This window comes from Hydractinia symbiolongicarpus, chromosome 13 (assembly GCF_029227915.1).
Source record: "Hydractinia symbiolongicarpus strain clone_291-10 chromosome 13, HSymV2.1, whole genome shotgun sequence".
Lineage (NCBI taxonomy): Eukaryota > Metazoa > Cnidaria > Hydrozoa > Anthoathecata > Hydractiniidae > Hydractinia > Hydractinia symbiolongicarpus.
In genome coordinates, this window is record NC_079887.1 from 13761459 (window position 1) to 13775198 (window position 13740).

Below are 13740 nucleotides of genomic sequence, written 5' to 3' on the forward strand. Positions count from 1 at the left end.
AAAACTAAAATGGCTATATTAGATGCGCTGTTCCGACGTTCTGCGATAAGTCGGGAACGAAGTTTCTTTTCGGATTCTGCACTACAATGTAACCCGATTTTTCCGGTTATGCGCATGCGCATGAGAATAGTATAAATGCACGTGTTGTATCCTCGACCAAGCCTCGGTCTTTGGTCGCGTGGAAAGCATCGCAAACTATAAACAGCATGTCGAATCCTGAAGAACTCGATACACGTATCCAACAGCTGGTGGAAGATACACTTCAACGTCACCAAGAGCAAACATTGGCAGCTGCTACCTCTGTTGCTGAAACAATTGCTTCACGTTTCTTAGACAGCCAACAGTCAAAGATTGATAAAGCGTTGGAATCTCAAAAGAAATTGGCCAGCGTCAATCTAAAAGGCAAAGGAAATCAACACCAATTTAACTTTTGCCAAAACGCTATGGACAAATTCGACAAGGCAGCGGACAGTTTGGCGGATAAGGACATCGAAAAAGCGCAAAAATTGTTGTCTGAAGGTAAGACCTTAGTTGAGAAACGTATTAAACTCATTAAGTTGGCAGACAGAGAAGATTGGGCAACGGTTAATGAATATTTAAGTGACGACTTAGCGTCTGATTCAGAAGACGAAAAACTTATAAATCGAGCAATCCGTTCAGCCAATGCTAAAAGCGAAAAGCGTAGGAAATTAAAGCAACGCACTTTTCCCCAACGAATGAACTTTGATCGTAGTAGACCAGCATCCCAATTTCAAACGTTTTTTGGCCCAAGGTATTCTGGAACAAGAGAAAGTCCTCGCCTAAGCGAAAACATTGTATGCTGGGGCTGTGGTAGACTGGGTCATTATTCCGCACGTTGTCCTTTTTCACGAAGCAACAATACGATGGTACCACAAGTCACTCATAACGAATTGAAAAGAGACAAACAATTTTAGTTTTCGAATCTACTTTTTGAGTTTAACACGTTTTTAATTTAATGTAATTCTTTGCGTTTTTACTTGTTTTAGAACATTCTGTAGTGAGAAAACTTCAACAAAATTTAAGATTCTGGCAGGATGAGCTTGATACGTCACCTTTCGTTTTAAGTATGATAAAGCATGGCTATTCGCCTACCTTTTAACCTTCAACCGCCATCGTTTGCCGCTAAGAACAATGCCTCGAGTCTAAAACATAAAGAGTTTGTAGCGCATAGTATTAAGCAACTTTTAAAAGACGGTTGTATCGAAGAGGTTTCCAACGTTCCATATTGTTGCAATCCGCTTACAGTAGCAGAAGGAAATAAATTACGATTGGTTTTAGATTTAAGACATCTGAACGATTACTTAACTTTTCCAAAATTTAAATACGAAGATTTAAAAATCGTATCTTGAAACAGATTATTACTTCTCAACGTTTGATTTAAAACATGGCTACCATCACATTCCCATTCATGAGCATGATCGAAATTATTTAGGATTTTCCTGGACTTTTCCAGATAACACAGTCAAATATTATCAATTTCTCGTTTTACCATTCGGTCTGGCTAGCGCTTGTTACGTGTTTACAAAGCTGACAAGACCTTTGTTAACAAAATGGCGAAAAGACGGTATAAGATGTACTATGTATTTAGATGATGGTATTTTTGGTTCAAAATTATTAGAGACAACAAAAAAGCATTCTGCGATTATTCAAAACGATTTAGCAAGAGCAGGACTCACCATTAATCTAGAAAAATCAAAGTTTGAGCCTCGTAAAACTGGAAAATGGCTCGGCTTTAACATCGATACCCGCACTAGCAAATTTTACGTTCCATCTGAAAAACTAAGTAAACTTTTCTCACTTGTGAAATTACCATTAAACAGCGATCGTGCAAGCGCAAAATTTATCTCAAAAATTGCCGGACGAATTATCTCAATGACTTTAGCTATTGGCCCTTTAACAAGACTTTTTACAAGGCACATGTACCGCTTTATAGAATCTCGTATAACTTGGCAAAAATTAGAAACGTTAGATGAATTTTAAAGTCAGATCTTCTTTTTTGGTACAGAAACCTCTTCAACACAAACGGTTATCAAATAAAAAAAGAACACCTTAACAACCAAGGTTTTTTACTCCGACGCCAGTGACAGTGGTTATGGGGGTTATGTTGTGCAACGGTTGGAAGATATTATCGCCAGGGGAAATTTTACTGCGGAAGAAAGACGTACAAGTTCTACTTACCGAGAACTTTTAGCTGTTAAACTTATTCTGCAAGCGGTAGGCCCACGTGTAAAAAATGAATCAGTTCAATGGTTTTCCGATAATGTTAATGTCACTCGAATTATAGAAGTAGGCAGCAGGAGACCGCATTTACAAAAACTCGCTTTAGAAATTTTTGATGCTTCAATGATTTATAATATCAAATTACAATCGTCATGGATCCCGAGGGAGGCAAATAACAAAGCAGATTTTTTATCAAAAATAATTGATTCCGACAACTGGGGGATAGACTACGAATCATTTAATTACATTCAACAGAAGTTTGGCATTTTTACAGTCGATCGTTTCGCCGATGACATAAATAAGAAAATTAACAACTTTAACTCAAAATATTTTTGTCCGAATTCGCGTGGTGTTAACGCGTTCACTTACAATTGGTTCGGTGATTTTAATTGGTTGTGCCCCCCTATTTCGTTAGTGAGCGATGTTCTAAATCATCTAAAACTTTGTAACGGTCGAGGCGTTCTATTAGTCCCTATGTGGCAATCATCATATTTCTGGCCATTGTTAACTCCGAACGGAATCTATTTTTACGAATTTGTAAAAGATTACTTGTTATTAGATCCTTATTTTTATAATTATACCGCCAGTAAAACCATTTGAAGGCTTTGCTAAGTTTAAATCTTTAGCTTTGTTAGTGGAATTTAATACAGATTAAAAAATCAACTTTTGTTATTTTCTCTGTAACGAATTTGACACAAGGACAACTGCCGCACGGGTGAAAAACGCCTTAGCAGACTTATGTATATTACTTAACCGCCGAACGGGCGTATGTCTTAAATCGCCGGACGGGCGTATGTGAGTAACCGCCGGACGGGCGTATGTCTTAAATCGCCGGAGGGGCGTGTGCATTAAATTTGCCAGAACCACTAAAGGTTAGGTTTTCTAAAAAATCATATATAGGACGCTTATTTACATTCTTTTATTCTTAACAGATCACATCAATGTTGGTATTTGGGAAAAACTAGACGCGATACAAAACACTGCACTGAAGTCAAAAGCAGCAAATTTACCACAACTTTTACAAGCGGCTTACGCAAAGGAAACGATTATTAAATACAAAAGAGCTTGGCAAAAGTGGGTAGATTGGAGCTCTAAATATACTGAGGTCAACCATTGTCCTGCCGACCCATTTTTCGTATGTATTTATTTTAACGACTTGGTTATGGAAGGATGTTCAATAAGTACAATAATTTCGGCACCTTGTGGAATACGCTGGGGACACATTAATGCAGGTTTTTCGTCGCCAACAGACCACTCAATTGTTAAATTAGCCTTTGCAGGCGCAAAACGATTAGTCGGTAAAACGTGCAATAAGAAAGAGCCGTTCACAGTGGACATAATTAAAGAGATAATTGCATATTATGGAGAAAGTTCAAACTTCATGCACATGAGGTTTATAATGTTATGCGTGTTAGGATTCGCAGGATTCTTTCGCATTGGCGAATTATTAGCCTTAAAAGTTAAGGACCTGGAAGGTAAACCAGATTCATTTGAAATTAGTGTTAAAAAATCCAAAACGGATCAGCTAAGAGAAGGTCATATTGTGTACATAGCTCACACTGGTAATTCCACATGTCCAGTAACCTGGTTACGAAAGTATCTTTGTATGACTAATTTGAAATTTCAGCCGGATTCTTATTTAATTTGTCGTTTGGCGAAAACAAAGACAGGCCACAATGTGTTAGGGCATCTTTCTATATCCTACGAAAGCGCCAGAAAAACATTTCACGAATATTTGAATACAATTCAAAAAGTACCGGAAAATTTTGGGTTACATTCTTTACGCTCAGGTGGAGGTAGTGCTGCTGCAAATAACGGCGTCACTGACAGAATGATAAGTAAACACGGCAGGTGGTCATCAAGTTCCAGTAGGGATGGATACATAAAAGATAGCAAATCTCAACGACTCTCTGTAAGCAAAGATTTAGGATTGTAACAAAAATTGGTCCTCTTTTAACTCTCCTACCAATATAACAAGTTACTCCAATACTGTTGTTTTTTCTGTTCTAATTTATTGTTAGGAAGATGTGAAAAGAAGCGCTGTTTCCGACGTTCTGCGATAAGTCGGGAACGAAGTTTCTTTTCGGATACTGCACTACAATGTAACCCGATTTTTCGGGTTATGCGCATGCGCATGAGAATAGTATAAATGCACGTGTTGTATCCTCGGCCAAGCCTCGGTCTTTGGTCGGGTGGAAAGCATCGCAAACTTTAACTGTCATTAATATTAATTGATGCAATTTTCGTTTTATGTACCGCACCGGCGCAAATAATCAAGAAAATGTCGGCGTGTAGAAGAACAGACGGACATCGACAACTGTAAAGTGACCAGCTTCACGGTTTTCTTTCTTGGAAAATACGCACAAAAGATGCAATCCACATTTGGCCGTGGATACCGAGAAAGTTTTTAATCCAGTTGCTGGTCACAAGTCGGCCGGTGTCAAGTGCAAAGATCTGTGATGAATATGAAATATGTTTTATAAAATATGTCATGCGATGTACCACTCTACCAATACCAATATACCAATATAACAAGTTACTCCAATACTGTTGTTTTTTCTGTTCTAATTTATTGTTAGGAAGATGTGAAAAGAATCACACATGTTGAACTTGTCAAAGTTCACGTGTCAATGTTCAGAGTGGATCTTAGGTTATTTGGTAAATACGAAATTCATAAAATGTGCTAATTGTTGCTAACGTCAGCAAGGCCATTAATCCCGAATTTCGGGGCCTTTGTGGTCCCCGACGTGAATTATTTCGGTGTGCGGGCGTGCTAAAGAATGTGACTAGCAACTTTTCAACGCTCTCTGGCTGGCCTACTTGTGAGCCAAATTAGCGACTTTGCAGCCTGCCGACTGCAGAGCTTTGACTGTTTGACTGTGTTGTCCATATTTGGATGATGAGTAAAAAACTGCCTTAGTCTCAATATTTTTGTCCACGATTGTAGCTATTTGATTTTGGATGCTATCTCAAAATATTCGTTTACAGCCAAATTTCTAAAAATTGGTTTAGGATTTATATATGGCTAGAAAACGTGGCAATATATTTACCTTTACATGCGAAACCGCAGAGAGAAAAGAAATATTACAAAAATAAAAAGAGTTTGGACGAAAAAAAGGTCAAATAGAGAACTACAAACCTAACATTGACCACGAATCGGTTGCTTCCTTTTCTTGCTAAATTTTAGACTGCCCTTTCTACCATATTCCGAAGCGTATAAAAAGTTGAAAGTGCTGATGTGATAATAAACGCAGACAAAAAAATTAACAATAGAAAAACGCTGAGGACGTAATTTTGAGGTTTTCTGATTGGCTGATTTATCGCACCTATCCAAATGCTCCGAAAGCGAGAAAATAAAATGAAATCTCCTGAGACGGTAACTCGAATTTTTTCTTTTTAAGGAATATGTATAATCTTACATTAAAGGAACACACCAGCTAAATATATTACTAGCGAAAAATGCTTTTGCGTTTTTCTCTCATCAAGTTACCACATTCTATATTTCGCTACAACAAGTTTTATCCAACATCAATGACTTGCAATAAACAATACAAACATGATTATTAAAAAAAACCTCAATGGCAATATTAAATAAATTGCACATACTAAATTCAGGGTCAAACAATGTATAGCCACAACCCTGAATATCCAGCATGATCAATGTTTTTTTTTTTAATTTAACAGAGGGATAGTGAGCTAGACATTCAGCTTTGGCTTGAACTTACAGTGAAGGATTTGTGAAGTTAAAAGAACCATCATTGTTAATGTATTTTTAAAAAATTTCCTTAACAATTTCTTCTATCACAAAAAAATCCCCTTTTTTTGTCCAAGCATAGTAACATTGTAGTCAAACAAATGAACATTTTCAAAGCACTATCTGATTCAATTTGGCCGTTCATTCGGCCTTCTTCTGTTTCTGCCTTTTAATGAGTTTTTAAATTACTGGTAAAAATCTCCCTTCTATCCAATGTACTTTGTATAAAATGCTTGACTACATAGAGTTTCCCATTGCCAACACATTTCGCTCTATAAACTGCCCGAAAGCCACCCTCTGTAAAAGGATAATCCTCAACAGTCAACTTCATATCCTTGGAAGTGTCTTTTTCAAATTTATTAACATCAAACTTAGAAACTTTGAACAGTTCTGCTGTTGTTTTAGTGTTTATTATAGCTGTCCCAAGTTTTACCATAATTGATATTGATATGCTTTTGGGGACCTAACTGTTTGTTCCATGTTAACGGGATCTTTGCTAACGATCTTGGTGTTGTTAGATTTCAGAGTGATCTTAGATAAGGCAATGTCTCTGACAGCTCTCTCTTACTCATATATGCACTTTTGAATATACCAAAGAGAACATCAAACACACTATTTTTAACGTTATTTTTAATTTATAATGTTATCTGTATTGTTATATCTCAACCGTTTTCATTTTTTGCTTTCCCCTTCTTCGCCTTATGAAAACCTATAATGAAATGTCCTCGTCAATGCTCTTAGACAATTTCTTTAACGAAACAACTTAATTCCGCGTTAATTTTGCTTGTAATGGAAACGACCTCACGCTCATTATAATTAACTTTAGGATCAGAAATTGGCGCGAAAAATTAACGCGATTTAACGCCAGATGGAAACCAAGTTTTTAAGCTAACTTTAGTTTTTTTCTAAAAACACAAAAATGTTTACGAGCGAGCTTATAGAAAGTTTTCACAAACATAAAAACAAACCAAGTTATAACATATATATTTTATGCTTTTTCTCGTTGCAATATGGTAAATAAATCGGACAAAGATCTTTTCTCGAAGTATTATCCAAACGACATCCATGCTAAAAACTGATAAAATGATGATTGATAAATTCCTATTCGCTGTGATAGTTGAAATTATTTCAAATGTTGAGAAGATTACGTATATGCTAAAAATAAATATTGCGCATGTGCAGATTCATACCACGTGACAATAAGAAAACAAGGTATTATTAACGGCATGTATCATGTGATTAAAAATTTCACTGGAGCTCAGAATAAACTTACTGAGAATCGACGGTTATTAAAATTAAAAAAGTTGAATGATAGAATTTCGAAACGTACGTAAATTAAACCATATGTGTAAACACAGATGGAACAACAAATACTTTTAAAGTAGAAAGGGCACAGTATAGATGCCAAGAAGAAACTTTCTTAATAACTGTTAAGAATTTTCAAATTAATTTTTTAATTTATATTCGATTTGATAATTGATTGATGAATTAATTGATCAGCTACCATTGCAAGAAAAGTATTGGATGTCGGACATAACGTTTGAGTAAAGACATAATTGCTTCAACCTGATGTTGACACACCAACAAGATAGTTTATATGCATTGTGGCAGAAAACCATTGTTTCACAAATCCGTTATACACCTCAGTTGCTCTTTGCTAACTTGGTTGATGCAGAAGATCTAGAATCCGAACCAGTAGTTACAATGCACATTTCATATTGTTATGTTATGTAGGGAAAAGTAACGCACAAATAAAGTGAATTTTTAAATCTTAAAGATAATTAATTCTGATATATATCACAACCATATCTTGGTAGAGGTTAGGGGAAATAGCAAAGCACGTTTTTTTGTTATGTGGTGTCATTCGTAAAGAGTGAGCCAATGACATAAATTTTTAGGATTTACGTACAGGGCACTTTGGTTACACTCATAAGCGCAAGAAATGTACACATAAAATTTGGTACTTATTACAAAAATACCACTGGTTTTGTTTACAAAAGAGAACAGCCTCGACGTTGTCTGATGTTGTTCTTACAGGTAACTTAGCTACCCTGTTCGGCGATTCGGTTTGACGTCATAACAAATTTTTTGGAGGTGAAAAGTGCAGAGCTAGACACATTGCAGAGTTTTAAGAACAATGTTAGAAAGTTTGAGCAAAGATAATTTTTTGGAGCAAAATCTATATAGCTAAGCATCATTTCCAGACAGATTTTTATTGTGGTTACCTTTCGTTAGATAATTATTCTTCCATTTCCACATTTTTTAGCATTCTTCCCACTACGAACTAGGTTTGTTTTCACCCTGCGAAATTTTAAAAATGGCGGATGTAGCACAAATGTGATTCGTCAATTAAGCAAAATGACAATCATCACTACGGCACCAAAGCTGAACCGAATCGCCGAATAGCTAGATTAAGGATTAAACTAGCATTTATTACTTAATACTCAGTAAAATAGGTCAAGTTTAAATATTAAACTTTTTCGCTATAGCTAGCTAGACTAAGTATGAAAGGACAGGGCTGAGATTTTTAGCTGGGTTAAAAGTCAAAACTTAAGAGGAAAATTACATCACAGTTTTTAAAATTATATTACACATACTGCAGAACACCTGCGGGAAAATTCATTGTTCATCAAGTTACCCCATATGGGTAACATGGAAGATTTCCTCATAAAAAACCTCAGAAACCTTTTCAAGTGGATTACTTTCACATTGACAAAAATTAAATGTTTTTAAGATAAACTTTTGCGATTTTGTAATTTATTAGTTTTCAAATTTCTCGCTGGAAATTTTTAAGGTTTAAAACCCATGTCTCACAGTAACTTTTTCATCCTTATCCTAATGTCATATACATAAGCTATGCAACAACTTTTGCAGGAAAATAAAAACACATAAAGAAAAAAATATTATAAATTAATTTCAAACCGATTAGTCCCTGCAACCATTTTGGTGTTAGCGGTATGAAAACTATGCTAAAACTATACTAAGTAAAAGTCCTATTACTTCAGTAAAAATTGAAATAATGACTTGAAACTTAGTATTATATGTTTTTAGACCAGTTTGATGATATAAACCCAAGAAATTTTTTTGCTACTATCATAGTTTTTGAGTTCCTGAATTACGCATTTTTGGAGACGCTGATAAACTGTTTTTGACAGCATATCATTTTGACAAGCCATGTGTACAGAAAACATTTAAAGTGATTCTCAGGATTTAAAATAATTCAAACAGATAAAATGTGTCCCAGGTTTAGGACCAAATACCTTATCCAGCTCAGAGAAAGTGGGAATGAGCTTCTAAGGCACAGTGCAAAATACGTAATCTAAATTTTATGCCGTATAAATACGAAGTGGTTAGAAGTTATTTTTTTCTCCACCTGGATCTGCAACACGTTTACTTGTACTAATCGCTCTGCCTGGTGCCACTCACAATTAATTTTTGAATATCTACAGGAACTTATTATGTAAAATGAAAATTGCTAAACAACTGTATTTGCTTTGCAGAAGTAACAATAGGCTTCATCATAATTCCTGTGAATGTTGGTTTATGAAAAATGTATTATACCTTTAATGCTATAAGCGCTCCACTGGATTTGTAACACATTACACTAAGTGTCCTCCGTGTGACGCAGTTTACCCTTTACAAATCTTAACCTGGACAGAGACTTTAGGTCTTCCGGCTCCAAGCGAATATTACTTCTGGCTATACCTTCCAAAATTTTGTTATTTCATAAAAGAAACCTGAAAATCCACAAAAATTTATTTATGAAAAATAGGTTTCTGTTCGATAAAAGAAACCTGAACATTTGCAGAAATTTATTTATGAAATATAGGTTTCTGTTTGTCGTGACATATTTAACCAACATGCAATGCCTTGCATACCTAACTAGCTATATACTCCAGTCTTGACTGTTCACTGTTATTGCAGGTCCAAATTGCTAGCAAGTAGCTATCTTTATTTAAAATGACAGAATGCCTTGAAAAATCTTTTGTGTAGCTAGCTACATAAAAATAATATATTTAGCTCTTGTACTTTATCACTTATTTATTTAATAACAAATGTGCCCCGGGAGTGCTGGCATGGTACTAGCTAGATAGCTTAAAATCACAAAATAAATATTGTTGTATCCAGATGTTACCATCCCTCATCATCAGACATCAGAAAGGCGTTTCTGTTCTTTACTTCTCATTGTGGGGTACCTCAAATTCTTGTAAATCCAATGAAAAAAAATTACTTAAAACTTCCTCTTCTTTCCCTTGCACCACTCTTGGCATTTCTTAGCATGTCTTCAGTTCGAAGCCACGATTCCTTAGCTTCCAACTGCGTCTCGTTCACAAGTTTCAGCGCTAGCCAATATGATGGGCAACGTTGAGGAACCCTGGGTAATTTTACAAAAATGTGGTTCTGCCTTATGATTTTCAGATTTTTGCTGCTGTTATCAGCATATTTTAGCTCTTGAGTGCCACACCGCCGTGTATATAGGAGTTAATTATCTTTAAAGTGCACTACGTAATATAATTTCGCATCAGAAGCACGAAATATAGCTCTGATAAAAATTTTCATTGACATATTAGGCACTGATAAGCTAGTATTTATATTTCTGACATCTTGAAAGGCTTTATTAAATTCAGTCGCTTAAAGTAATTACACAAGTTTGAGTCAGTTTGTACTGCGATAATGAAGTCATTCAACGGAATCTCGTAGTTCCATGGTGATATACTCTTTTCCACTACTGATTTCCATTCTTCTTTTTATGGATAATCTGCAAAGCAAAGCATGACTTACAACGTGGAAAATGAGTCAACAAATGTGACATTGAGAAGTTAATGTTGACGAAATCACATTTTGTTTGCCTTGTCTCCTTTTTGGAATATATTATATATTTTTCTTGGTACATTAACGTATATCTGCTTAAATTTATATACAAATACTTGAGAAATTTTCTTCGGATTTTTCTTTGAAACTGTACATTTTCATGGAAAATTTATATTAAGAAATGTGAATTGTTTATCATTATTAACATTTTTCTTACCAGTTGTACAAGAATAAAAAGTAACGGCACTTTTGAAAAAAGTAACACAAAAGGGATCAAACTTTTTACATCTTAAAATTAAGTAAAAAAACCGTGTTCTTACAACACTGAAGTTAGAAGAAACTGGATTCTCAAAGTTTGTAACCCTCATCAATTGAAAAAGTAGTTTTGTGTGTGTAACGTGGACTCTAAACTTTTAGAGTTTAATGTTTAAAGTTTAATGGGCGGAGGAGTCAGATATTTAAATTATACGTTCTTTCGTTAGATCCAAATATTATACGTTTTTTATACTAATTTTTCCTGATGTCAAGTCCCATTGTGCGAATTGATACATAGAAAGTACATAATGGAAAGTGCAAAAGCATATTACCATTTGGTTACTTCAAGAAATGCAGCTAATTTTTTCACAATTACTGGAATATGGCGTAATTTTTAATAACAACACATAATTTCCCCCAAACCATGTAATTTACAACAACAATTATCTGACGCAGGCTAAAATTTGCGATTACTTTTGATGCGTACTTTTTATAATAATCGTCAGCGTGTTCCATGCATTTCTGTTAGCATTACGAATTTTAATTAATTTACCGTGGCTTATAATGAAGCTTCGGCGCAGCCATTTTGAACAAACTAAGTGAGGCTATTATTGTTGACACTAGTCGGTAGCCCGTAGTTAAATCCATAGTTTTACTACAGTGCTCGTTTGTTATATACTGCATTTAATATTTGCTAACTTTTAAAATTAAAATCGCTTATTTACTAAATCATAATAATAAAGAAATGGTAATGCGGAGGATAGAAGAGGAGCAGTAGCTACAGTGTGTATAGCATATATAACAAAGTAAAGGAAAAACACTTCACCGGGTATTAAAGTGAAGCGAATTTTTCAGCCTAAAAACATACCACGTAGTGTACTTTCGCATCAGAAACACGAAATTTAACTCTGAAGAAAATTGTGCATTGACACATTACATAATATCATATTTCTAACATCCTAGAAGAAATTATTACGTCAGCGGCCTAAATCTATTACACAAGTTTGACTCAGTTTGTGCTATGATAATAAAGTCATCCAACGAATCTCGTGATCCCATGAAGACATATTCCAGTCCACTACACCGATTCCTGTTCTTCTTTATATGGATGATGACATCTGCGAAGCAAAGCATGATTTACAACGTAGATATAAAATTGTCGTGCATACCATATCCTTGGAGGTCCGGAAAAAAACAAATGTCTTACTTTGAAATTTTGTAGGCTAACAAAAATGGCACAAGAAATGTGGCATTGGCAAGTTAGCGTTAACATCATAATTCTCTTTTGGCCTATTCGCTTTTACACAAATAGCATTTTTTAATTCCTTGTTCTGTTCTTTTTGGTACATTAATCTATATTGGCTTAAAATTCCCATTTATATCTCCAAAAGCGTACAATTACTTCGAAAAAGTACTTTTTCTTGAAACTGTACATTTCCATGGAATTTTTATATCAAGAGTTGTGAATTGTTTGGATGTGAAATGTCACTTTTGAGAAAGGTAATACAAAAGGAATGAAACTTTTCACATCTTAAATGCAAGTAAGAAATTGTGTTCTTACAAAACTGACATATATTAGCGTAGAGAAAGCTGGATTCTTAAAATTCGTAACGGAACGAAACGGTTCGTAACAAAACGGAAATAGGCATGTTATACTTTTTGGTCCAAAACATTTTTTCTTCTTTTCCCCAAACCATGTAATTTATAACAATAATTATCTGGTGGAGACTAAAATTTGCAATTGAGAAAGTCGTTTTTGTAAGTAACATGTACCCCGTACTTTTCACAATTCTACGGTGATGGTCAAGTTATGGCTTTGGATCTTAAATTACTCAGTTAAATTTAAAATATTTAAACTTTAATTTTTTCTGACGTCAAGGCCGGAGTAATGGGGAGGATTAATACATAATACATGCATGGTGGAATATGCAAGAAACATATTTTTAATATTGTTTATTGGCTGGCACCCTTGCTAATTTGTATATTTTGCAGAATACTGACCAGTTGATGCTACTTAGTCATTTCGAGAAATGTTTTCAATTTGTTTTACAATCATGGGAATATGGCGTACCGCTTACTAAAAACACATTTTGTTTGCACTATTAACTCTTTAACTGAAGAGAAGCAGAGAGTCAAAAATGTCCTAGAAAACCCGCAAGATACGCAAATTCCTGATATCTTGTAATACACTAAGAAAGTTTTAAAAATCGAAAATTGAAATCTATATGTCAAAATTTCTTCCTCCGATATAAACCTTATTTTCATTTGTACTTCAATGACACTCAACTTTATTGTAATTATAGATATAAATGCCTGCTTAAGGTAATCAGATTTTCAAAGATTTTCCATGGCTGCAATAAGTAATACGATAAGCCATAAAAGAGTACATTTTGCTGACAAATTAACAACGAGACTGACTAACAGATTATTGTTGTCATCAAAATCACTTGTTATGAAAATCATAATATTTATTATTTTGAGAGCATTTATTTGTATGCTTGATTGAGAAGGTTTAAAATATGTAAATTTACGCCAATTTGTCAGATTAAAGTGTTTAGATGGATTTATCGCTTGTTCAAATATTCTTCCATATCATCACGAGAACCGCATCTTGGAGATTAAAGATTTGAACTCGCCTAAAACTTAAAAGGTTAGAGTGAGTATTCAACGAGAAAAAA

At 34.6% G+C, this 13740-nt stretch overlaps 1 protein-coding gene across 1 annotated transcript; it reads left to right on the top strand.

The window, feature by feature from the left end:
• Positions 1-206: 206 nt before the first annotated feature.
• On the top strand, positions 207-4177 carry LOC130623099 (uncharacterized). Its single transcript, XM_057438597.1, has 5 exons — positions 207-831; positions 1008-1085; positions 1376-1985; positions 2103-2827; positions 3174-4177. The coding sequence occupies exons 1-5, from the start codon at positions 207-209 to the stop codon at positions 4175-4177; spliced, it is 3042 nt and encodes a 1013-aa protein (XP_057294580.1).
• Positions 4178-13740: the final 9563 nt, after the last annotated feature.

What these genes read in the sequence shown, in the direction of transcription:
- LOC130623099 (XM_057438597.1), top strand. Translation starts at nt 207, where the DNA reads ATGTCGAATCCTGAAGAACTCGATACACGTATCCAACAGCTGGTGGAA. An exon ending in CATTGTATGCTGGGGCTGTG is followed by an intron (nt 832 to 1,007) that starts GTAGACTGGGTC and finishes TACTTGTTTTAG; the next exon opens with AACATTCTGTAGTGAGAAAA. An exon ending in TACGTCACCTTTCGTTTTAA is followed by an intron (nt 1,086 to 1,375) that starts GTATGATAAAGC and finishes ATCTTGAAACAG; the next exon opens with ATTATTACTTCTCAACGTTT.